The sequence below is a fragment of the Marmota monax genome, unplaced genomic scaffold (genome assembly GCF_021218885.2).
Source record: "Marmota monax isolate L192 unplaced genomic scaffold, Marmota_monax_Labrador192_F-V1.1 WCK01_AAM20220418_F8-fsc00228, whole genome shotgun sequence".
Classification (NCBI taxonomy): domain Eukaryota; kingdom Metazoa; phylum Chordata; class Mammalia; order Rodentia; family Sciuridae; genus Marmota; species Marmota monax.
In genome coordinates, this window is record NW_026695240.1 from 1,556,160 (window position 1) to 1,578,680 (window position 22,521).

Consider the following 22,521-nt stretch of genomic DNA (forward strand, 5'->3'; position numbering starts at 1 on the left):
GAGTGCTGGGCCTTCAGGTGGCCACTGCTTCCTCCTTGGAGAAGACCAGGGCACCTTCCTGTGGGACCACAGGGGCTGGGACAGGGACATACTGAGGGCTGGTGTCTCATAGACCACAACAAAAACACAGGAAGTAGGGCAGGTGGGAGGAAGCCCCGTGGCTCTGGGGTGGCGACGGGGGTGCCCGAGTCGTATGCTCACCTGATGTGGAAGTTCTGCACGTTGACGTTCTTATATGGCGCTGTCTTTCTCTGGCACCAGAGGAGGAGCCCTTCCTTGGCAGAGGTCTCTGCAAAACACAGGGACAATGACACGGGCTCAAAAATACACCTCAGAACTTGACCCGCAGAGGACACCTAGCCTCAGGTCCAGGGCAAACACCACCCACGGAGGGAGGATGCCCACCCTTACAGCAGCAGACCCCTGCCCATCCCAGCTGCCAGCCCAGGGCAGTTGACCTCAGACTGGGAGTTCTGTAAGCTTAGGGAACACCTATGTCCTGGTCACTCTGTGACCTAGCACCCAGGAGCCCCCTCCATAAAGTGGCCTGGCAGCTTTTCCCATCCTGTGGTGCACACGGGTAGCTGGATGGCCGGGGCCGACACCAGGTCCATGAGGACAAGACCCAAGGGTGGGGGGTTGGGCAGAGAGAGAACCAGCCCAGGCCCAACTTAGCACTTAGTACGTGACCAAAGTTCCTAGCTGTAGCTGGGCGCGGTGGAGCATGCGTGATCCCAGTGGCTTGGGAGGCTGAGGCAGGAGGATTGCAAGTTCAAAGCCAGCCTCAGCAAGTTAGCAAGGCCCTGAGTAACTCAGTGAGACCGGTCTCTAAATAAAAAATTGAAAGGGGCCAGTCTCCCTTGCCCGCTTCATGGGGGCAGTGTGAGAGTCCACACCCTGGGGACCATGAGAACAAGGCCATGGGAGGGGATGACAGACTCCTGTGAAAGGCCACCTCTGAGTCACCCCAATGAAGCAAGGAAGGGGCCTGAAGCACGAAGACAAAGCTTTGGGAACTGACGTGACCGGGGAGGTGGAAGGCGGCTGCCACCCTTACCTTCCACGGAGATGTCCTGGATGGCGAACCTGAGGATGATGGTCCAGATCATGCCCAGTGTCATCTTCGCGTTGCCGTCTACGATCTCTGCTCGGGGGAGGAGGGGCGGGGCTGTTAGGCTGCAGGGAGGCTCAGCTCTCCCAGGCAGCCTTCCAGCCCCACCGGGAGACCAGCTCAGCTCTCTGCTGGACAGGGGCTACCCGCCTGCCTCCCTGGGAGGAGGCGCCACGCGCTGAGAAGACTGTTTTAAAAGCCTGCAGCTGCCGGGTGCCTTGTATCTCTGTATCTCTCCTAGGTCATGAAGACCTCTTCCCCAGGGACCACTCATTGTCATGGCCCAGCTACGGAACTGCTCCGGGAGGACTGTCCCGGGTGTGTGGCCTTCTGCTCACACCTATGCCATGGCACCTAAGCTCAGGCCTGATTCTGCTTGTAAGTGAAGGCCCTGCCCTCCGCTGAGCCGGGCTCTGATGGGTCAGTGCACGGGCTACTCAGCAGTGCTGGGGACCTAGGCTGCTGCCACCCTTGTTGGTGCCCCTGCCGTCTCCTGCAAAGCTGGCCATGCTGTCTCCTCCTAACCCCTACAGACAGGTCACCTCTTCACAGCAGCCAGGAGGGTTGGATTTGTGTCACACCCCTGCTAAAGATTCCACTGTGCCCGAGATGACCCTGTGTTCCTCAGTGTGGCCCACAGGGTGACTGTCCCTCCCCCTCCTGGAATCCTCTGGCTGCTCAGCAAGCCAGGTTCTTCTTTGCTTCGAGGACCTCACACCTGTCCGGCGATGGAGGATGCCCCTGGGGCCTCTCCTCCCGCGAGCCTTCGCTCACTCATCCCTCACTGCCTGTCTCCAGGAGCCTCGCCCGGCCCCAGCTCCTCTGCTGCCCGCGTCTCAGCGGGCCACACAGGGGCCTGCAAACGAGTTCAGAAGACAGGAGAGAGCATCTAGGGGCCGGCGAAGGCCGCTGCAGGAGCTGGGGAGGCCAGGCGCAGCCCCCCCAGGAGCGGAAACCTGAGGGCAGGCGTGGTTAGAGGACGCAGGGGTCAGAAAGTGGAGGGGCACACCTCCCAGGGACACACCCAGAAGAAAAGGAGCACTGACAGCCACAGGAGGACAGCGGGTGAACCGCAGCTGACCCCACAGCGGCTCTGGACTTCAGGTTCCAGGATGAGGAAATGCATGTCTGCTGCCCGAGGCGGGGAAGGGACCAGTGTCTGTCCTAATCTTGTCCCAGGGTCCAAGTCCCCAGACACAGACACTGAGCAGAGCCACCTGCTCCCTCCCAGTTGTGGGAAAGGCAGCTCTTTCTTCGGGGAAGCTATGGGGCCCGCCACCAAGATACAGCCCTCCAGGGCAGGGGACAGCCCAATCCCACACGCAGCCACTGGAAGTGCAGGCTCAAGACACGTCCACCAGCTGTTGCTTGACCTGCAGCTGTGCCCGACGGCTTCCCCTCTGGTAAACCCCACAAAGAAGCCATTCTCCCCCAACTGCCCGGCTATGTGGAGGGGCGGGGGCTGCAGCCAGGGCAGGGCCAAGTTCTCAGGTGGATGAGGCTCCATTAGGCTGCCCTCTAGCTTCGTCCCAGGGCCCAGTGGTAACAGGGATTGGAAGGGAACCAATCTGGGCATGAATGGGAACATTTCAGATCCAGTTTTTCTCCAAATGAAACTGAGGCCGCCCGGTCTCTCCTCCAACCCCTTCTGTATTGACAGACGCGCGTTTGAGCAAAACAAATGCAGCCATGAGCAGCACGGGCTGGAGCAGGGCCCAGGGGAAAGAGCCAGCAGGACAGAACATCTCTGGGCCTGACTGAATTTTTGGGTTTTGATTTTTTTTAAACAAACACCAACCACCTCGACTGTGGCATGCAGCGCTTGGCAGCCCTCCTGGGAGAGGTCCTGGGCCGGGGCAGGCCTTGGAGCTCAGTGTGCGCATTCTGGCCTGGAGCTCTGGCCACACTCTCAGGGCCTGTCATTAATGGCAATTAGTTTTCTTTGTTTTTCTAAAAGCTGGGACAACACGGATGTCAGGGCAAGAAACCCTGCTCTAATGAGCAGAACTGGAGCCCGGGCTCTGGGAGCGTCTGGGCTCCATCAGGCCTCAGCTCGTCTCCCAAAGCGTCCGGGAGCTCAACCCCGGGGCCCTGAGGACAGCCCGCTGCCCCAGAGGGAGGGCACAGGGCTGGCCGAGTGGGGTCCACGGTATCCCTTTGGAACACAGAGGATCCTGGGGCAGTCCAAAGCCTGCTCTCGAAGTCAGGGCACTGACCTTTGTCCTTGTGTCCTTTCCCAACACCCCGACTGGGGCCACTAGGCCCCTTCTCTCCTCTGCAATCCCTCCTGCCCACACATGCCAGGCAGGGCCCTGGTGGAGGTGCTCCTGGCACAGCGGGACCAGGTCACATGTCTGTCACTGTAGCTGGGTCCAGTGCAGGAACAAATGAGGATGACCAGGGTCTAAGTCAAAGTCATTCCTCGCCCTGTCCCTCATGGCTGGGTCCATTACACTTCCCAGATTTGGACTATATCCACCTGGACTTCCCTGCAAGGTGTGTGGGGGTTGCTGGGCCCAGTATCCTATGGAGGGCAGTCACTGTGGTCACTGGTGAATACACATTGGGGCTTTAACCCCAAGGGCTCCACTACTAGACCACTGCATGGGCTCAGAATGCAACGTCAGCCTCAAGGTCAGGAACTCGGTCAGGAGCTCACCTTCCGCTCCGATGGAGACCAGCTTGACCCCTTTGCTGGCGATGAAGTCCAGGGCTTTGTTCACATTGTTGATCTTGTGCACCCGCATCTTCCCACGCTCGGGCTTCGGCAGCCGCTCCCCTGAGAGAAGCACAGAGACGGAGCGGACAGCGCCTTAGTGTCCCCTGCTCTGGCCCTCCTGGCTACTCTGCACCTGCCCACAGGCCAATGCCCAGATGCCGGTGGCCATGGGGCAGTGTCTCTGGGGCCCACTGTGACGAGGCACCAGTTCCCGTGTGGGTGGCACTGCGCCAGTGGGAGGCTCACCTGAAATGACCTCTAGGAGCAGCATGAGCTTGAGCCCGTCGCGGAAGTCCTCATCGATGTTCTCGATCTGCGTGCCCGCCTTCCGCAGGTGGGAGTTACACCAGGCTGTGAAGGTCTGGGAGGCGGGACAGAGGGGCAGGGAGGGTCAGCTGGGCTGCTGTGGCTCTTACTAAAAGCGCAGGCTGAAGTCCAGGCCCAGGAGGGCAGAGGCTACCATGGGACACTGGCTCAGAACCAGGCCCTGAGCCACCGTCTATGTGCACATTGTTTGAGCTTTAGAGTAACCCGAGCAAAATAAGGGAGCCGAGGCCCACGGCAGGGCTTGCACTTGAACCCACCCCGTCAAGCCTGCAGCAAGCGCCCTTTCCCCCACACCGAGCTCCCATGAGGGAGCCCACAGTGCACCAGGCAGCAGCGCCCAAGGTGGCTCTTAAGCTCTACAACCCCGATGGAGCAGCAGGCCCTACAGGTGGCAAACGACAGGCAGGTCCCTACCCTCCAAGAGCTCAGGTCCTCGTTTCTAGGTGGACATAGCTCCTGGCCAAGCACTGGCTTCTTCCACTGCCTAATGAGAGGCTGCAGAATCCCATCAGTGGCAGAGAGGGCATGGCCCGAAAAGCCACCTGTAAACGCAGTTTCCTCACCGTTTCCACACTCAGGGTGGCCCAGAGGCAAGCCCTCCTGAGAGACAGGAATACAGAGCCTCTGAGCCCTGCACATGTCATGTAGTGGGGCTTTCTGTGGCCCAACACCCTGGCCTCTCTCTTCCCTACAGAACGTTCCATGTCCCAAGCTTTTAAATCTTTTTTTTTTTTTTTTGGTACTGGTGATTGAACCTAGGGACATTTTACCACTGAGCCATTCCCAGCCTTTTTTATTTTGAAATAACATTTCACTAAGTTGCTGGGATTCTCGGCATGCACCTCGGAACCCAGCTCCCATCCTTCCGAATCAAACGCCTGACTTCTGACTTGTTTTAGAGTGGGTGGGCAGGGGAGTGGGAAGCAGCTACATTTGAAGAGGAATCTCTGAGGATCGGTTGGAAGGTGGGGGCAGGGGGTCCTGAACAGGAAGCCAGACCTGGATGCACCTATCATGATGGCACAACCCCCAAGGACAGGGCCACTCAGCCCCGCCAGCTGGGGCATTTTATCAGACATCAGTGCCACAGAGGCAGCTCAGACCAGTTAATACCAACATGCCCAGACAACTCTGGGCAAACTGGTCCTTACCCTTCTGCAGCAAGGTCTTCAGAACACCCCAAGCCTCTGCTTCCCCAGGAGCCACTGTGCCCCATGCCCCAAGCTGCCTCCTCAATCTGCAGGGCCAGCACAGAAGTGGGCAGACTGCCAGGGACGTGCAAGAGCACATTCTATGCCCAGGACACAGGCAAAGGCCACATGGGGCAAGGAGGCTTCTGTGGGGCCTCCGGCCAAGTACCGTGTGCTCTGAGGACTCTCACCAAACCTGCTTATTCAGAGCTGATACAGGCCCCTCCCAAAGACGCTGCCTAATCAGCACGCACCCCATCCAGGGGCCCAGCTCCAGGCTTCAGACCACTCCCCGCTCCTCCTTGCCTGGGAGACAGACGCTGCTGTTTCCCTGGCTACCTTTGCCCTTATCACGCAGCCACCATCGACCCATGCCCAGCCAGGCATGGGGCACACACCTGTGACCCCAGCAACCCGAGAGGCTGAGGCCCTGAAGGGCTTAGTGAGACGCTGTCTCAAAACAAACAAAAGAGGCTGCGAGTGCGGCTGCAGGTAAAGCGGCCCCGGCTCGATCCCCAGGGCAGACCGGGCAGTGCCCTGAGCGCAGCTCCTCCCGGACTCCGCCCGCCATCCCCCTCAACAGGTGCCGACCCACAACACAGGTGGCCCCGAGCAGACACTTTGTGGCACCTGTGTAGTCTCTCAGGGGACAGGCCACAGGCAGGCTCTCACTGACGAGAATGTCCACTAGCCTTCCCAGCCCTGTTCCCCTGCTGCCCTGTACGACTCCGCCTTTGGACAAACCAGGCCTAGCGCACTGGCTGTGGCTCCAGAGGGGCAGTTCCGCAGCCCTGGAAGGTGGCTTCCTCTCCTGTACAGATGAACACACTGCCTGGGTCCTGGTCTGCTCGGGGGCTCCAGGCAAGAAAGCCCGCGGAGCGCATGGAAGGGCCCAGGCGGCAGCTCCTCCCTCCCCACAGGGTCTCGGAAGCCCTCCTGCCTTGTCCAGAGTGCTTGCCTGTACCCTGCCTGCCCACACCACCACACGGTCCTTGGCACCTCTCGGGGAGACACATCCTCCAGGCATTTTCTGTCTTAATGCACAGAACGTGCGCAGGAGCCCTCTCCCACCTCGTGGGAACCCCACGGGGCAGAGGTGCTTTCCGTGGCTCAGGGCGCAGTGCCTGTGCGGTGGGCAGAGGCCTGTGGTGCAGAGGACAGCAGCAGGAGGGGCTGGGCAGGAAGTGGCTGGGGATGTCCAGCCTCTGCTATTGCCTGTGCCTGAAAGATGCCCTTTGACAACGAAGCGGCCAAGTCACATCCCTCAGCCTGCGGCTGCAAGACGGCAGTTCCCGAGGGTGGACCCCCATGGTGCTCCCACACTGCCAGGAGCCAGGGCCTAGGCACCTGTCATCTGCAGGGGATGTGGGGAGGCACATGTCTAAAAGGCACTGCTCCTGGCCTCTGCCTGCCTGGGTCACCCCCTGGGAGAGGCAGACCTGGGGCTGAACGCCAGCTCGGTTCATCGGAGTCCACCTCCTGCTGCTGTTGCACGGATGCCACGGGGTGTGTGTGGACTGCACTCAAAGCCTCATCACAGACCCTGGCATGGAGTCTGCACCAGGTGAATCCCACACCTGCTCGCTGGCTGCTTCCGACCCAACACCCAGGAAAAGCAGGACCCCACCTCTGCTCTGTGAAGGCCCTCTGCCCTCTCCTGCAGCAGTGTGGAGGGAAATGTGATGTCCAGGGCCCTGCACACAGTCCCCATTCCAACTTGCGGAGGCGCTGAGTGAACCTTGCCTCCTCAGGCCCAGGCCATCTGTCCTCCCGTGTGCCCTCCAGCACATGCCCACCTCTGCCCATCTACTCTGGGTAGTAAACAAAAGTTCTGCCCCAGGGATCGCGCAGACCTGGTTCCAGGCTCGGCTTTCCCACTGGGGCAGCCGCCATAACCCAGGGCAAATGACGAGCCTTGTTTTCCTGGGTGGTGGTTGGGGACTGGGATCTCTGCTCTTAAGAAAAGGATTAAACAAGAGGATGAAAGCAAATCACTGAGCACTGCAGCTGGCCCAGGTTAAGCTCTTAGTGTCACACGTGGTCAGGGAAAGGCCCACCTCTAAGTAAATGAAAGCAGGCCGCATCTGCCTTCGTGACCGGAAACACGCAGCAGCCAGAGCAGAACACCTCAGGTGCTCAGGAAGACGCCCCAGTGCGCTGGGGACAGGGCAGGGAGGAACTCCTTCCCAACCATGGACTCACTCAGAGCCAGGGAGCCCACTGGCGGACCCCCACCCTCACCCATGCCTTGCTTGGCCGTGTTTCCTCCTCCTGGAAGGTGAGAGGCGCCTACTGACCCAGGGCTCGGGACAAGGACAGCATGGGCTCAGGAGGCCACCTCTGGGACAAAGCAACTGTGAGTGCCGCTCCTCCTTGCAGTGAGAGGGCAGGGGCTGGATTTCCAGCAGGACAGTAGGGACTCATTGGTTTTTCTACTTGGTCACAAACATGACAACTCTGCTCAAATCCTTCCTCTCCCCCAGTTCAGAGGAACGTGGGGGTGGATGGTGTAGCGAGGTGGTTTCTATGCTGGAGGCCTCCTGTGCCCACCACAACCCCGCCACCAGGTGGGAGGCTCAGGGGGAGCTACGGACCCCCTGCTGACGGGCTCTGCCTGTTCCCAGCACCCTAGAACCTGTTGAGCCAGACACGTTCCCTCGACAAGCACCTGCTGGGTGTCCACCAGGGCCGGGCCTGTGCCAAGAACCCGAAGGCAAGCAAACGCAGACCAGCCGCACTCGCCCGGAGCTCTGCACCGAGGAGCGACAGCACCCACGACCCAGGCATGCTCCACCAAGAAAGCACAGCGTGAGGGAGAGCGGGAACAGCAGTGGCCACAGCAGACACTCCAAGGCCCAGCTGTACGCCAGGCACTGGTCTGGGCACTTTGTCCTGTATTAACTTTCTCATGCCCCCACTTTCCAGACGAGGAAACAGAGGGCCTGAGAAGCGAAGGAACCTGCCCATATTAGTCACATTCCTAGAAAATTATAGAAGCTGGATTTAAAAACAGGTATTGTGGCTTCAGAGTCCCCCCTTAGGTTATCAGATGGTTTGTGTCCCCTGCCTCATAACAGGAGCTGCAGAGAATGTCCAGCACGGTGGGGGAATGTCTCATGGAGTGGTGAGGGCAGGTGCATCGAAGTTCTCCTCAAAGGTAATTTTCAAACTCTGACCTGAGTAATGTTAAGTTCAATAAGACCAAAATAAAGGAGGCTCTGCAGATAATGGGAACAGCATGTGCTAAGGCCCCGCAGCAGGAGGATCAGAACCCGATCAGAGAAAGGAAAGTAAGAAAGGAGTTAATGGGGCCTTTAAAAGGCTATGCTCGCCAGGTGCAGTGGTGTATGACTCAGGAGGCTGAGGCAGGAAGACTGTGAGCTTGAGGTCAGCCTCAGCAACTTAGTGAGACCCTGCCTTGAAATAGAAGGGCTGGGAATGTAGTTCAGTGATAAAGCACCTCTGGGTTCAATCCCCAGAAAGGAAAGAAACTGAGAGCAACTTCTTCCTCCTGGCAGAAGGAGGAGGGCAGAGAAGCCAGGTTGGAGGTACCTGTCCTGATTGAAACCACAAACCCAAGGTCTCAGTTTTGTGAGATCCTGGGAGGAAGCGGCCAGAGCACTGGGAGAAAGGCAAAGCAGCCGGAGCTCTTCTGGACATCACTGATATCCACCAGGGAAAGTAGCAAATCTGACCAGTTGGAACAGGACAGCGCCTCATCTAAGAAGAATTCAGTGCATTCAGCACCTGCTTGGAGGCCCTACTATGTCCTGGACACAGCAGGAAGCCCAGCAGCCTGAACATTAAAGGTGATCACACAATGACAGCTCTCGGCTGCTTCCTATACTCACACGTCACCATGATCATGCAGGACGCTATCGTCTCTACTGAACAGATGAAGAAACTGAGGCAGGAAGAGTCACATGACTTGCTCAAAATCACACTAACAAACAGGTGGGCACTCACTCCAGGACGTGAGAGCAGAGTGCAAGGTACTGGACCAACAGAACCCAGCGGGGAGGCCCAGCTGCTCCCAGCCTGTACCCAGCACCCAGGGGAGGCAGCTGCACCAGGCTCTTGGCCTATCTGGGGAGGAAGGAAGGATGTGGCTGGCGCTTCACACACACGTGGAGACCCACAGACAGTGCCGCCTATGGTTGCCAAAACAGCTCAGGGCAAGAGTGGAGAAGGGAGGGGCAAGTCTGGGATCCTGTCCTTACTCCATGTGCTCAAGTCCTGGTGGCAAGATGGGTGGGTGGGGGGCAGTGATTTTTGCTTTGTCACTCCTGTGTGTTGGAGGGGTCGCTGGCATTACTGGTCATAAAGTCTTTCCTGTGTCACAGGGACCCCTCCCAGCAGCCAGGATGTGGGGCGGCTGGGTGAATGAATGATGGATATTGTTCGGGAGATGACCTCAGCGGCCAGGAATGTGGCAGTGGTGGCTTTAATAAGCCATTCATGGAAGATGCCCTCCCCCAACCAGAGAGCGGAGACCCTCTGCTCTGGGCCATCGATGAATAAGAAATGAGGAAGACCCAGGACAGCCAGAGGGGCTCGGCAGGCAGCGGGACCCCAGCACAAGCCAAGACCAAGAAAAGGCCTGGGAGAAGCTCCCTTCCCTTTCCCTCCTGACTTCCCGTCGCAAGACATGTTCTCGGGCTGGGGTGCAGCTTGGTGGCAGAGCACAGCCTGGCCAGTGCCAGGCCCTGGTTCGACCCCAGCACCACAAAAACAAACACACACGTGGTGTGAAAGGAAATGCCTGTTGGCAGAAGGAACCCCACTAAAACCAGGACAAGGCGGGCCTCCTGCAGTCAGTCTAGGCTTAGAAGCTGGTCCGGATGCGCATGGGCAAGGCAGCTGGGCCAGAGGCCTCCCTGTTCCAGGCAGACGCTCCCATGTGGATTCCACTGAGGCCACGCTTGGTAAGACTTTAGGAAGAACTGCCAGCTGCTTCGAGCCACGCCCCTGCCTTTCACTGTGTCCAGGCTGCCCACCCGCCTGGCAGGATGTCACCACCCAATGCCTGGCAAAGAAGGCCCAGCCAGCAGGTGGCCACAGCCAGCTCCCCCCCGCACACGGAGGCCAAACGGGCCTCCCCAGGGTCTTGGGAGTTTTCAAACCTCATCTCTGAAATACCGTGTTGGGTCTGCCGCTCCGCTGGGGCACCAGCTGCTTTGAGGGGGAGGGCGCCGTCCCACCTCCTGAACTCCCACCTTGCCTGCTATGGCCTCTGCCGCTGCCCATGGCTCCTGCCTCAGCAGGTCCTCAGGAAGGGTGTCGGGGCTGGCACACAGGGGAGGAGCGGCTATTTATTTCTAGGGGAGCACCCACCCTTCTTATCACCCATCTGCCAGATGGCTACTGGGCCCAGAGGGGCACCTTTTCAGTTCCTGAAAGCAGAGACTGCTCCTGGGGCCCAGGCTCCATCACCAACTAAAAAGGTGCTTTCAGGGCCAGACATTCAGCCTTCTAGAATCTAGGTTACCAGCCACCGGGCAGAGGGGTGATCACCCTGACCAGGAGCCTGAGAAGCTCTGAAACAGCTGGTGAGGCTGTCCCGTGAGCCCTGTTTTGAAGATCCATTGCCTTTACTCCATTCCAAAGGAGACCAGAGACCCGGGTGAAATGAGCTGGGGGAGCGGCTCAGAACAGACAGCCCTTCTGCACGGGACCAGGGCTGCCCACCCAGGACCTGACTCGGCCAGGAGTAGAACGGGCGTGCCATGTGCCTGCCCTGTGACGACACAGCCTAACGGAAAGCAATTACTGTGAGACACTCCACCAGGCGACCAGCACACTGGTTTCATTAAAGGGGTTCGTGGCATGAAAGTTAACTAGTGAGATCAAAATAAAACACACAGACTCAATTACCTTTTTCTATGACCAGGTCCAAGACGGCTCTCACCTCTCTGGCTCACACCTCAAACCACCCGGTAGGGCAGCAAGGCTTACTCAGGGCTAGCAGGAGAGAGAGAGAGAGCACGCCAGGGAGTGGCCTTTTATTGGGGAACAAGAAATTCAGGGGAAAATTCTATCCAATGAAGGTCGAGGGGGCAGCATTCCAAGGTCAGGGTCAGTGATTGGCCTCAGGGTCAGTGGTCAGTCACACCCCCACACGGACAGGCCCTCGCACCTGGAGAGGGTGGGGAAAGCTCCGACACAGTTTGGCCAGAGCGCCTCACACCCAATCCGGGAGGTGCCCAATCACGTGCGAGAATGGCTTCCCACAAGACATGGCACGCTCTGATGTCTGGTCTGAGGTTGCCTTATTCGGAGTTTTCTCAGCCTATATGAAGAGGCCATCTTCCTAGTCGGAGGAGAGGGACAAATACCACGCAGAGAAGCCGTGAGCATTCCAAGGGTCCTGCGTGTCCATCCAGAAACTAGCTCTTCCCCCGACCCCCTCCCAGCAGTCACAGCCTGAGCCCTGGCAACCCTCCTGCAAGGTGCCAGAAAGCATGTGGCGCAGTCCCTCCTGAGTCCAAGACTAGCTCGTTAACAGGGCCAGCTATGTGGCTTCCTGCAGGAGACCGCTCAGGTGGCCTTCCCTGACAGCAGCTCCACTGTCCACTGCCTCACTGTTTTGTCCACTGAACTTACTATCAGAAACTGTTAGCTGTTCACAGGCAGTCTCCCTCCCGAGTGTGACACAAACCCGTGACAGGAGGGCACTGAGGCCACAGAATCCCACTGGCTGGAATGGTGTCTTATACACAGTAGGTGCTCAATAAATCCTAGCGTGAACGAACGGTACAGGACTGGGACTTCTCAGGTCCAGTTGTTAGGACTTCATTGTTTTTAATTTATACAGATGAGGGTCCGGCTCAGGATGAATCTGCTTGCTCTCAGGAGTCCTCGCAGACACTCTATGAACAGCCAGGGAAGGAAACGTGTTTTGGGCTTGTCACCACCGTGGAGAGGAGCCTCAGCACTGCCCTCACTGGGGCTTCTGATCCCACTGGACTGGTGGGGACCCTGGCTGAAGCAGAGCTGGATCCGCACAACAGGTAGCAGCAGCTGGCTGAGTGGACAGACCCTCCAGACATCCCTCTGCCCAGAAAGGACAGAACGGCTCTGTGACCACAGCAAGACTCTGTCTAAACAGACACGAGTTCAAATCCTAGTTTCACCGCTTAGTGAACGTGGGTGGCTTCAGAAGACGAGGGTCCCCTCTCCAGGCTCCAGCGTTCTCCTTTGTAAATGAGAGTAACAGGCACTTGCAAACACTCAAGCGGGCAGCAGGGAGAGTGGATGCTACAGCCTGGCAGCAGATGTCCCATCGCCACCCGTCACTCCCCAGCATCAGCACTGCGGCTGGGAATCCAGGCCCGCTGGGATTCGCCAGGTGGCTGGCTGCGCTCTGGTGGCCAACACAAAGCAACTGTCCCCCAAATCTCCTGGCCCCTCAGCGTCGCCTCCCGATGACCAAATGAATAAGGGGGAAAAGTTAATAAATAAATGAAATTAAAGGTATTGTGTCCAACTACACCTAAAATATATTTTTTAAAAAACTCCCAAAATTAGAAAAGGAATGATAATGATCCGATCGGGTCCTTCTTGCTTCCAGAGATTCTTCAGATCCAGTGGTTCCCAGCCCTGGAGGTGCTTTGGGATTACCTGGGGCTTTTTCTTTCTCTTCTCCCTCTTTTTTTGGCAATGATGAATATACCTTATTTTAAGTCATTCGGCTCAAAGTGATTTGTTACTCAGCAACAGGATTAATTTGTACAGTGTGGAAGCAGAGCTGGTGGGCCATGGATATGCCCGTATTCTTTTCTAAACATACAGAGTTTGAAGAATGAGTCCTGCTTTCATTGGAATGTAATCCACGTACCACAAAATCCCATGCATCTTGGTATACTCACAAGGCTGGGCCACTGTCACCGCTATCTAATGCCAGAACATTCCCACCACCTCAAATTCGTTAGCAGTCCCTTCCCACTTCCCCTAGCCACCGCAGGCGCACCTCTGCCCCCACCCCTCTGCATTTCCCTGTTCTGGGCATTTCTTACAAATCCAGTATGTGGCCTTCCAAATCAGCTCCTGACACTCACTCTGCAGGTCTTCAGGGCTCACTCACATAAAAGCATATGTGAGCACTTCATACGTCTTATGTATGAATAATATTCCATTGCGTGGATATACCACATTTTAAAGCTCATTCTTGTTATTTCTACTTTTTAGCAATAGGAATAGTGCTGCGGTCTATATTTTGAAGTTTTGTGAGGACATGTTTTTAATTGCCTTGGACATACCCCTAGGAGTGGAACTGCTGGGTCATGAGGCAGCTCTGTTCAATCCCTGGAAGAAGTGCTGGCCTGCTTCCCAAAGAGGATGTGCCATTTTACACACCTACCAACAAGGGGACAGTCCAATTTCTTCATATCCTGGCCAAAACTTGTCAGTATCTAATATTTTTATTATAGTGGGTGTAAAGTAGCATTTCATGGTGGCTTTGATTTGTCTTCAAGATGCTGAGCATATTTTCATGAGCTTATTGGCCATTTGCTTTAGAGAAATATGACTCAAATCCTTTGCCTGTTTTTTTTTTTTTTTTTTTTTTTTAAACTGGGCCATCTTTTGATTGTTGAACTGTCAGAGTTCTTTATACATTCTGAACTTGACCCTTATTAGATAGCTACATGATCTGCAAACATTCTCTCTGGTGGGGGTACTAGGCATTAAGCCCAGGGAGGGGGGGCTTTAATCACTGAGCTACATCCCCGGTCCTTTTTAACTTTTGGAGACAGGATCCCACTAAGTTGCCAAGGCTGGTCTCAAATTTGTGATTCTCCTGCCTGAGCCTCCTATGTAGCATGGGCCATTGCACCTGGCTGCAAATATTGTGTGGGCTGTTTCATCTTTTTGTTGTTTTGTTTTTTGATACTAGGGATCAAACCCAGGGGCACTTTACCCACTGAGTTACTTCCTCAGTCTTTTTTTATTTTGAAATAGGTTCCCATTAAGTTGCTGAGGCTGGCCTCAAACTTGTAATCCTCCTGTCTGAGCCTCCCAAATCACTGGGATTACAGGCATGTGCCACTGTGTCCGGCTGTTTCACTATAATAGTGGCCTTTGAAGCAAAAGAGTTTTTGATTTTGAGGAAATCTAATTTATCTATTTTTCTTTGGTTGCTTGTGTTTTTACTGTTCTAATAAGTCATTGCCTAACCCAAGGCCATGAAGATTAATACCTATGTTTTTTTCTAAGAGTTTCATAGTTTTAGCTCCTACATTTAGGTCTCTGATCCATTTAGAGTTAACCTACTATACACAGTAAACCAAAGGCCCAGCTTCATTCTCTGCGTGTGGATATCCAGTTGTTCTAGCATTATTTGTTGAAATGACTATTCTTTCCCCCACCGGGATTATCTCACACCCTTGTTAAAAATCCAAAGACAATAAATATATGTGGGTCTTTGGAGTTTTTTTAAAAATGACTAAATTTCTTTTTCTCATTTTTTGGTATTGTGGACTGAACCTAGGGGTACTTAACCACTGAGCCACATCCCCAGCCCCCCTTTTTTTTTAAATTTATTTTTATGTGGTGCTGAGGATTGACCCAGTGCCTCATGCATGCAAGGCAAGCTCTCCACCACTGAGCTACAACCCCAGCCCTCAGCCCTTTTTTATAGTTTATTTTGAGACATGGCCTCGCGGAGTTGCTTCGGGCCTCGCTAAGTTGCTGAGGCTGGCTTTGACTCGCAATCCTCCTGCCTCAGCCTCCCAAGCTGCTGGGATTGTGTGTGTTGCCCAACCGGACACCAATGCCTGATTTTCACAGGCTTAATGAATCAGACCCCCTGGAGGTAAGTCCTAGACAATGACATTTTACAAACCACGTCAGGTGACTGTCACATGAAGTCAGGGTTGAGAACAAGCACTCTAATCCCTTCTTTCTAGAAATGAGGGGTCTAAGGCTTGGTGAACTTGAGAGGCCTTGCCACTGGACGTTAGACTGGACTGGACCAGGAGAGGAGCGGCTGGTAGGAAGATGCTCCCGCTACACCTGACTCTTTTCACACAATCTTTTCCAGAGCCATCTCATACACAGAGAACACACCAACCCAAGCTACTCAGATCACAGTCCCAAGAACCGGGTCCTTCTCAAGAGGGAAGTGCCTGTTCCCATGCAAAGTTCACCTGCACAGGAAGACGTGGGTCTGAACTGAAGGCAGGTAGAGCCAACAGGACAGAGGGAAGGGAAGGAAGGGAAGCTCCACCGGAGCTTTCTAACAGGAAGTGGAGATGGGTGAGGCCTACCTCGATAGCTACTTTTAAAAGAGACAACATTCACTCCCAAAAGGCAGTTTTAAATGAGGACAGCAGCAGAGGCTGGGACTCTGCCCTGCCCCACCCCACCTCCGCCTCCTCTGGCCCCAGCTGGCATTGTGCTGTGAAAGGCACACGGGGCCCTTCACCTGGAGAACAGGGAGTTCAAGCTACAAACACCCGACTTACTTTCAACGCTTACAGATGAGCTTAGGTTTCCAGATAGGGATGGGGGATTAAAGATCTCCTGGTTTAAACTTTGATCCTTCAAAAAGATAGCCAAGCAAGCCAATGCTGACCTTGAGACTGTGCAGCTTGGAATCCTAACAGGTGCCTAAGAGGCCTAGTGTTCAGAATTAATATTTTAGTCAGGGTGAATCTACCCAGGAACATCTCATCCGGCCAAGAGGCACTGGGATCTAGGGGAAATGAAGTCAGAGAGCTGCCAAGCCTGCCCCCTGCCCTGAACTCGCCCAGATCTTGGAGTGCCACAGGACAGGAAATCAGGGGCAGGGCAGAAACTCCCCTTCCTCCCTCTAGCAGGCAGCGTGCTTTCTCCTGGTGCTCACAGCGTCCCCAGCTGGGCCTGGCAGCTGGGAGAGCCACTGTGCCGGCCAGGGGGTGGTCTTGAACAGTGCGCAGTGTTCTGCCTTTGACAAATGAAACTCCTCTTAGGTGATCCTTTTCCTTTTTCCTGTTTTGGGAGGTTCCGCTTCAACAGTCCACCCAGCCAGGTCAGAGCCTTCTGACTCCAGCAAAACACGCAGGGTGTCCTGGGACAGGCAATAGGCTGGGGTGGAGCTGGGGGCTGCGCTCACGGACACGGGCTTGTCTCACAGACACTCCGTCCCCACTGACTTCCCTTATGCCTCCCAGAACTGAGGTAAGACAGGAGCACAGAGGGAGTTCAGGGCGGGTGTCTGAACCCCCACCTTTGCGTGGAGTGGCACTGGCAGGGTCTGCCAAGATGCTCAGTACTCCCAAGCTTGTCTGCCCTTCCACCTGACACCCAGCAGGGACTCAGTGAACCTGGGAGGTGACTCGGAGCAGAAATTCCAGGCTTGAGGTCTGGAGTTTGCCAAGAGGCAGCTGGTGGTACTAAGAGTTATGCATCTTGTCCCTCGCCTCCTGTGAGTGGGGCTGGTACTACTCTCTGGCCCTGGGATAGTGTGGGGCGCACAATTTCAGTCAGTTAAGAAAGCACTCTGAGCCGGGGGATCGCAAGTCAAAAGCCAGGCCCAGCAACAGTGAGGCGCTCGGCAACTCAGTGATACCCTGTCTCTAAAGAAAATCCAAACCAGGGCTGGGGTGGGGCTCAGGGGTCGAGTGCCCCTGAGTTCAATCCCTGGTATCCTCCCCCACCAAAAAAAAGAAAGCACTCTGAGTTTGGGGACTCTCTTTTTTTTTTCTTGATCATATTCGTATCTCTCTCCAACCCCATGGATATAGAACATAGATGGACAATAGTAACAGTGTCTTGGGAGAATTTTAAAAAAGGAAAAACCAAAATAAGGTTCTACAGTCAAAGAGTAATTACAGGACTGCGAGGAACCAGTAAGGAGAGAGTGAAACCTCTGACTCATAATTACTCCATTAAAAATGGTGAAACCATTTGCCCTGGCAAAGGGACAGGGTTAGATTCCCCCCACCCCACCCGGCTTGCCCCACCTACAAGCCTTCCTGGGCCTGGTATTAAGGCCTGGCAAAGCCACACACAGCAGTTCTAAGGGGTGGCTGTCTCCAGGAGTAGTGTGACGTCAGGAGGAATGGGCCCAGGCGCTCTGGAGGTGGAGCTCACTGCTGGCCAGGAACAATGGAGAGTGGCCTGTGTGGCATGGAGGGCAGGGTGACAGGGAATAAAAGAGGGGTGCACCCTGAGAAATGGGCTCTGTTTTCCAGGGAGTGACTCTTGGTCATTACAACACAGGAGGAGGACTGGGAAAGACCTGGGTCTCTTTCAACCATCAAAGGTACCCAGGGGCTGAGCCTCAATAAAGATGCAAGAGGTGTTCTGGTTTTTCTTTTTTTTGAGGGGCGGGGGGTACTGGAAATTGAACCCAGAGAAGCTTTATCACTGAGCTCCAACCCCAGTTCATTTTTTATTTTGAGACAGGGCCTAAGTTGCTGAGGCTGGCTTTGAACTTGCGATCCTCCTATCTCTGCCTCCTGGGTGGCTAGGATTACTGGCTTGTGCCATCATGCCCAGCTAGCTAAAGGTGTTTTTTTATAATTAGGTGGAGCCTAAGGTTTAGGTGTAAAAGTGACTCACATTTATTAAACACTTACTGTATACAAGGATTTCTTCTGAGTGCTGCAATTTTATGGATGAGGCTCCAAATGCTGGAAGGCTCTGCCTGTGGTCACACAGCTACTAGGGGCAGCCCGGGTCCTGCAGGTCTCCCAGCTAAGCTGGTGCCCAGCCAGAGCTGCGTTTACATTTCTGGTGCTCACTGTGGGGCCCACGTGAGGCATTTCGCATAGCTCCTCTCTACTCTGCGGAAGACGCAAGCCCAAGGGCAGTCCCAGAGGCCCTGGGAGGATTCCAGCAGCCCCAGAACTAGGGGCCAGGCACTGAGCTTCAGGGTGAGTCATGGGAGAAGGAGGGAGGGTCAGGTGACCTGGTGAGAATCAGAGCTATGCTGAGGTGGACCGGTTACCTTGACATTCCTGTGACTCTGCCAAGGTAAAAAGTAACCCAAGGAGTTTACCTTATAAGGGCACAATGACAGATTTCAACGAGACAATGTGTGAACTGACCCTGTATCAAATCCGTTCCCAGGTTGCATAGGAGACGCCTGATAAAGCTGCTCTGAAAGTATAGGAAATAACAATTTATGACAGGCTATTATGACAGGCTATCGCTGGTGACTCATAAAACAAAGCTGCAGCTCGCCAGCCTCGGGTGTCTTTTAGAGAAGGGGGGTGGCCTCCTGGCCAAGTGAGCAGCTATATCATTCTCCCTTCCATAGTAGTGGCAGAGACCCGGCTCCGGGCAGGGCCTGGAGGAAATCAATTTCAGGCCGCAGCTGAATGACGTATCTTGTGAGGGTCTCCCACCTGCTTGCTCCGGGAGGAGCCCAAAAGGAAGAGGCAAGAGCCACTTCAGGAGGCACAGCCATTCAGGCCAACAGGGAACTACATGGTCAGGTCTGAGTACAGCGACACCCTCTGAGAACCAAGGAAACCAATCTCCCAGGAGTCCAGAGTCAGCTCAGACTGGCCTGAGAACGTGGGCACCGGCAGACACCCCCCCCCCAGCTGCTCCAGGCCCCAGAGGGGGAGCTCACTGCTCTGAGCCTCTGCCAGCCCATATCCACTCCAATTTAACCCCTTACTGAGCATCTACCACAGGCCGCCCGCGATCCTGTGCCCGGGGTTAAATCAACACACACTCGTCCCTCCTGAAGCTCGTGTTCCAGTGGGAGAGAGGGCAGGAAAAACTAAGGTGCTTCTACAGAGATGGTGGGACAGGGCAGAGTAAAGAGTAACTGCAGGAGAAAGAGACTTGAGGTCAGCCAGCCAGGGAAGTCCTCTCTGTAGAAGGAACAATCAGGAAAAGCCACCTGCAGCAGAATGGAGATCATTCTCAGGAAAGGTGCAGGCAGGCAGAGGCCCAGAGGGAGCTGGAGGGACGGGAGGGTGGCCGCGCAGAGCTCTATGCCCAGGGCGGGAGCTTGGCTTCATTCTAGGAGCAACAGGAAGCATGGGGAAGGTCTCGCAGGGGAAGTAACATGACCAAAGATGTGAGAAGAGCTCCCTTGTCCCCACACTCCTGTGACAGGGTGGCAGCTTGGACCAGGTTTCCAGCAGTGAAGATGGAGAGAACTGGACGATCCGCGACACATTCGCAACGCAGAATGGACAGCACCTCCTGCCCTCTCCTCTACAGCACCATTCCCCCCCAGGGGACAGGAACCATGGGTGACCACTGTCCAATCTAACATGAAGGAAGGTGCAGCCAAAGCATGGCCCCCAAAACCCACCTGGCCTGCCATGTGCTCTACCTGGCTGTGATCCACAGTGGACTGCACCCCAACCCCAGCCCCCTGGTCAGCCAGCAGAGAAGTAGAGGAAATGGAAGTCCTATCACAGAGTGATTTTCCTTTTTGCAGTACCAGGGACTGAACCCAGGGCGCTCCACCATTAAACTACACGCCCTCCCCCAGCCCTTTTTAAATCTTATTTTGAAAGAAGGTCTCATGAAGTTGCCAAGGCTTCGAACCTGCGGTCCTCCTGCCTCAGCCTCCCAAGGAGCTGAAATGACAGACATGTGCACCCGGTGGCACCCGGTGGCGATCTTCAAACAGAGTTCCCCAAGCTAGCTGCCTTGCGGGTGTGGGGGGGTGCTCCTCCACTCACATTTCGCCCCAGAGGCTCTTTTATCTCGTGTACCCCACGGCAGGTCCCAGTGAGGCCTGCCTGGAAAAGCCGCTGCTGGACTGGAAAGCCGCAGCTCTACCTCTTAAATCATCTCCACAAAATCTGTTCCAAATGGCTGTGGCGCCTGCGTCCCACTGGTCGAGGGGAAGGCAGGGCTGTGGGCCTAGCTACAGGGCGTGGAAGAGGAGCTTCTGGTTCGCTGCAGAGAAAGCCCTGCCTCCCCTCCCTGCAGAGGCCTGGCTCCGTGGGTGGGCAGGAGGGTGGGTGGGCAGGAGGAGGGAGGAAGCAGGCACCACCCGCTGCGCTGCGCCTCCTGGCTGAGGTGAGGCCTGCTCCTTTCTAAGAGGGAAGGACAAAGGGAAGACAGGAGGGCCTGGACCCCACCCACCCCCCACGGGTTTATTCATTCAGAGACAGTTGACAGGTAGAAGCCATTCTCCCTGCCTCAGCGTCTCCAGGCTCCCAGCATCACCTCTCGAATGAGAAAAGGAAGAACCAAGGCAGGGATAGAAACGCCCCCTGACTTCACCCAGCACCACCCAGCGCCACCCAGCACCACCCAGCCGAGATCGCCCATCTCCTGGGCACGAGACATCGAGACCATCGCGACCAGGGTATGGAGAGAGCCCACAGTCCTTTGCCCTCAAAGCCCAGCGGGAGGGACACAGGTAAGCCAGTTACTGAGGGCAGTGTGACATAAGGACAGCAGAAGCCAGGGGACACCTGATCTGGGACTTGAAAGAGGAACCTGTTGATAGATGGTGACCTGGGAAGAAGGTCATTCCACATCGGGGGACACCAAGAGAAAAACAACACCAGTGCAGGAGATGTCTGGGGACCCCAGGAGAAGTGGCGAGGGATGGACAGTGTCGGCTGACGTCATAGAGGGGAGAGACAGAAGAGCTCAAAATGTGTCCTCTGGGCATTTGGGGACAGAGAAGGTTTCCTCAGAGTGACCTGATTAGATATGACGGAGACTAGAATCAAGCCAGTTAGGAGGCCATGGAGGAGACAGGCACAGATAATGGTGAGAGCCAACATCAGGGCGTCCTGTGTGCCAGACATGACCCTCCCAGAGGGGCGGAGTCATCTTCCCAGAGCCCCACAGCTCGAGTAGCTGGCAGCTAGAGGCCTTGACAGTCTTGCACCTTTTCTAGTTTTGTTTTTGTTCTTGGCGATACTGGGGATTGAACCCAAGGGGGCACTACCACAGAGCCACATTCCCAGCCCTTTTTATTTCATTTTTAGACAGGGTCTTGTTAAACTGCCCAGGCTGGCCTCGAACTTGGGATCCTCCTGCTTCTGTCTCCTCAGTAGCTGGAATTACTGGCCCAAGCCAACACACCCTGCTACAATTTGCACTTTTAAAAAGCAACCAATAGGGCTGGGGCTACAGCTCAGTTGGTAGAGTGCTTACCTCACATGCACGAGACCCTGGGTTCAAACCCCAGCACCAAAAAAAGAAAAAAGCATAAAAGGCAACCACTATGGCTCAGCATGTGGCACATGCCTGTAACCCCAGCAATTTAGGAAACTGAAGCAGGAGGATCACAAGTTCAAGGCCAGCCTCAGCAACTTAGAGAGGTCAAAAGCAACTTAATGAGACCCTGTCTCATAAAAAGGGCTGGGGATGTGGATCAGTGGTTAAGGCCCTCTAGTACTGGGGAGTACCACCCCCCTCTCCCCACACACTCAAAAGCAACCACTGTGTCCTGAGTTAGGACAATGGCAGGAACACGAACAGGAGGCAGGAATGAAGAATGGCAGGAGGAAAGCTTGGGCTCTGAGAGATGCTTGAGAAAAGCAAATAAGGAAAACTTGGGGTCTGTCACAGGATGAGGAGCCAAAGTCGAACGGGGTATGGAGAACCCAGAAAGAGGGACTGGGACCAATAAACTTGAAGTATGTGCTGAGTGGTGGCACGTATGAGGACACTGCGGTCTGCAGCTCATTAAAAGGGCATTTGCTCAGCACGTGTTCATTCTGCCACTCATTCAGCCGTGTCCTGAACTCCTACTATGTGTTGGAGCTGAAGACAAGCTTCCTCCAAGAAAGATGTGCATGTCTGATGGGGAGGCTGTGGGTCAACACAGGCCGCAGCGGTCAGGACTGCATGTGGGAGCAGCCTGCCAAGAAGGATGCTCACGGCCAGAGGAGGGGTGGACAAAGGCCCCCACAGATGAGGATGTTAGGAGGTGGGGAAAGAGGATTCAGGGAGAGGAGACGAGAAGGAGGAGCTGTAGAAGCAGAAGAGATGTCAAGGAAGCTAAGGGGTGTTTTTGTTTTCCCTCCAAACATGGTCAAAAGCAGTAAATGTCACTGTGGGGTATGTTAAAGAGACACACAGTCACTGGGCATGGTGGTGCCAGCCTGCCATCCCAGCAGCTCAGGAGGCTTGGGCAGGAAGATCGAGAGCTCAAAGCCAGCCTTGGCAAAAAGCGAGGTGCTAAGGAACTCAGTGAGACCCTGTCTTTAAACAGGGCTGGGGATGCGGCTCATGGTCAAATGCCCAGGAATTCA

The 22,521-nt window shown here is 55.3% G+C and overlaps 1 protein-coding gene across 5 annotated transcripts in view; it reads right to left on the bottom strand.

The window, feature by feature from the left end:
* Positions 1-22,521, bottom strand: part of Actn4 (actinin alpha 4) — a 69,814-nt gene that overhangs the window by 21,152 nt on the left and 26,141 nt on the right. For all 5 annotated transcript variants that reach the window (XM_058577671.1, XM_046440185.2, XM_058577672.1 and 2 more), the window contains exons 2-5: positions 4,077-4,191; positions 3,771-3,890; positions 1,058-1,144; positions 202-289 (exon numbers count right to left, since the gene is read on the bottom strand). In XM_058577671.1, coding sequence (XP_058433654.1) covers positions 202-289; positions 1,058-1,144; positions 3,771-3,890; positions 4,077-4,191 — 410 coding nt within the window. The remainder of the gene's footprint in view (positions 1-201; positions 290-1,057; positions 1,145-3,770; positions 3,891-4,076; positions 4,192-22,521) is intronic.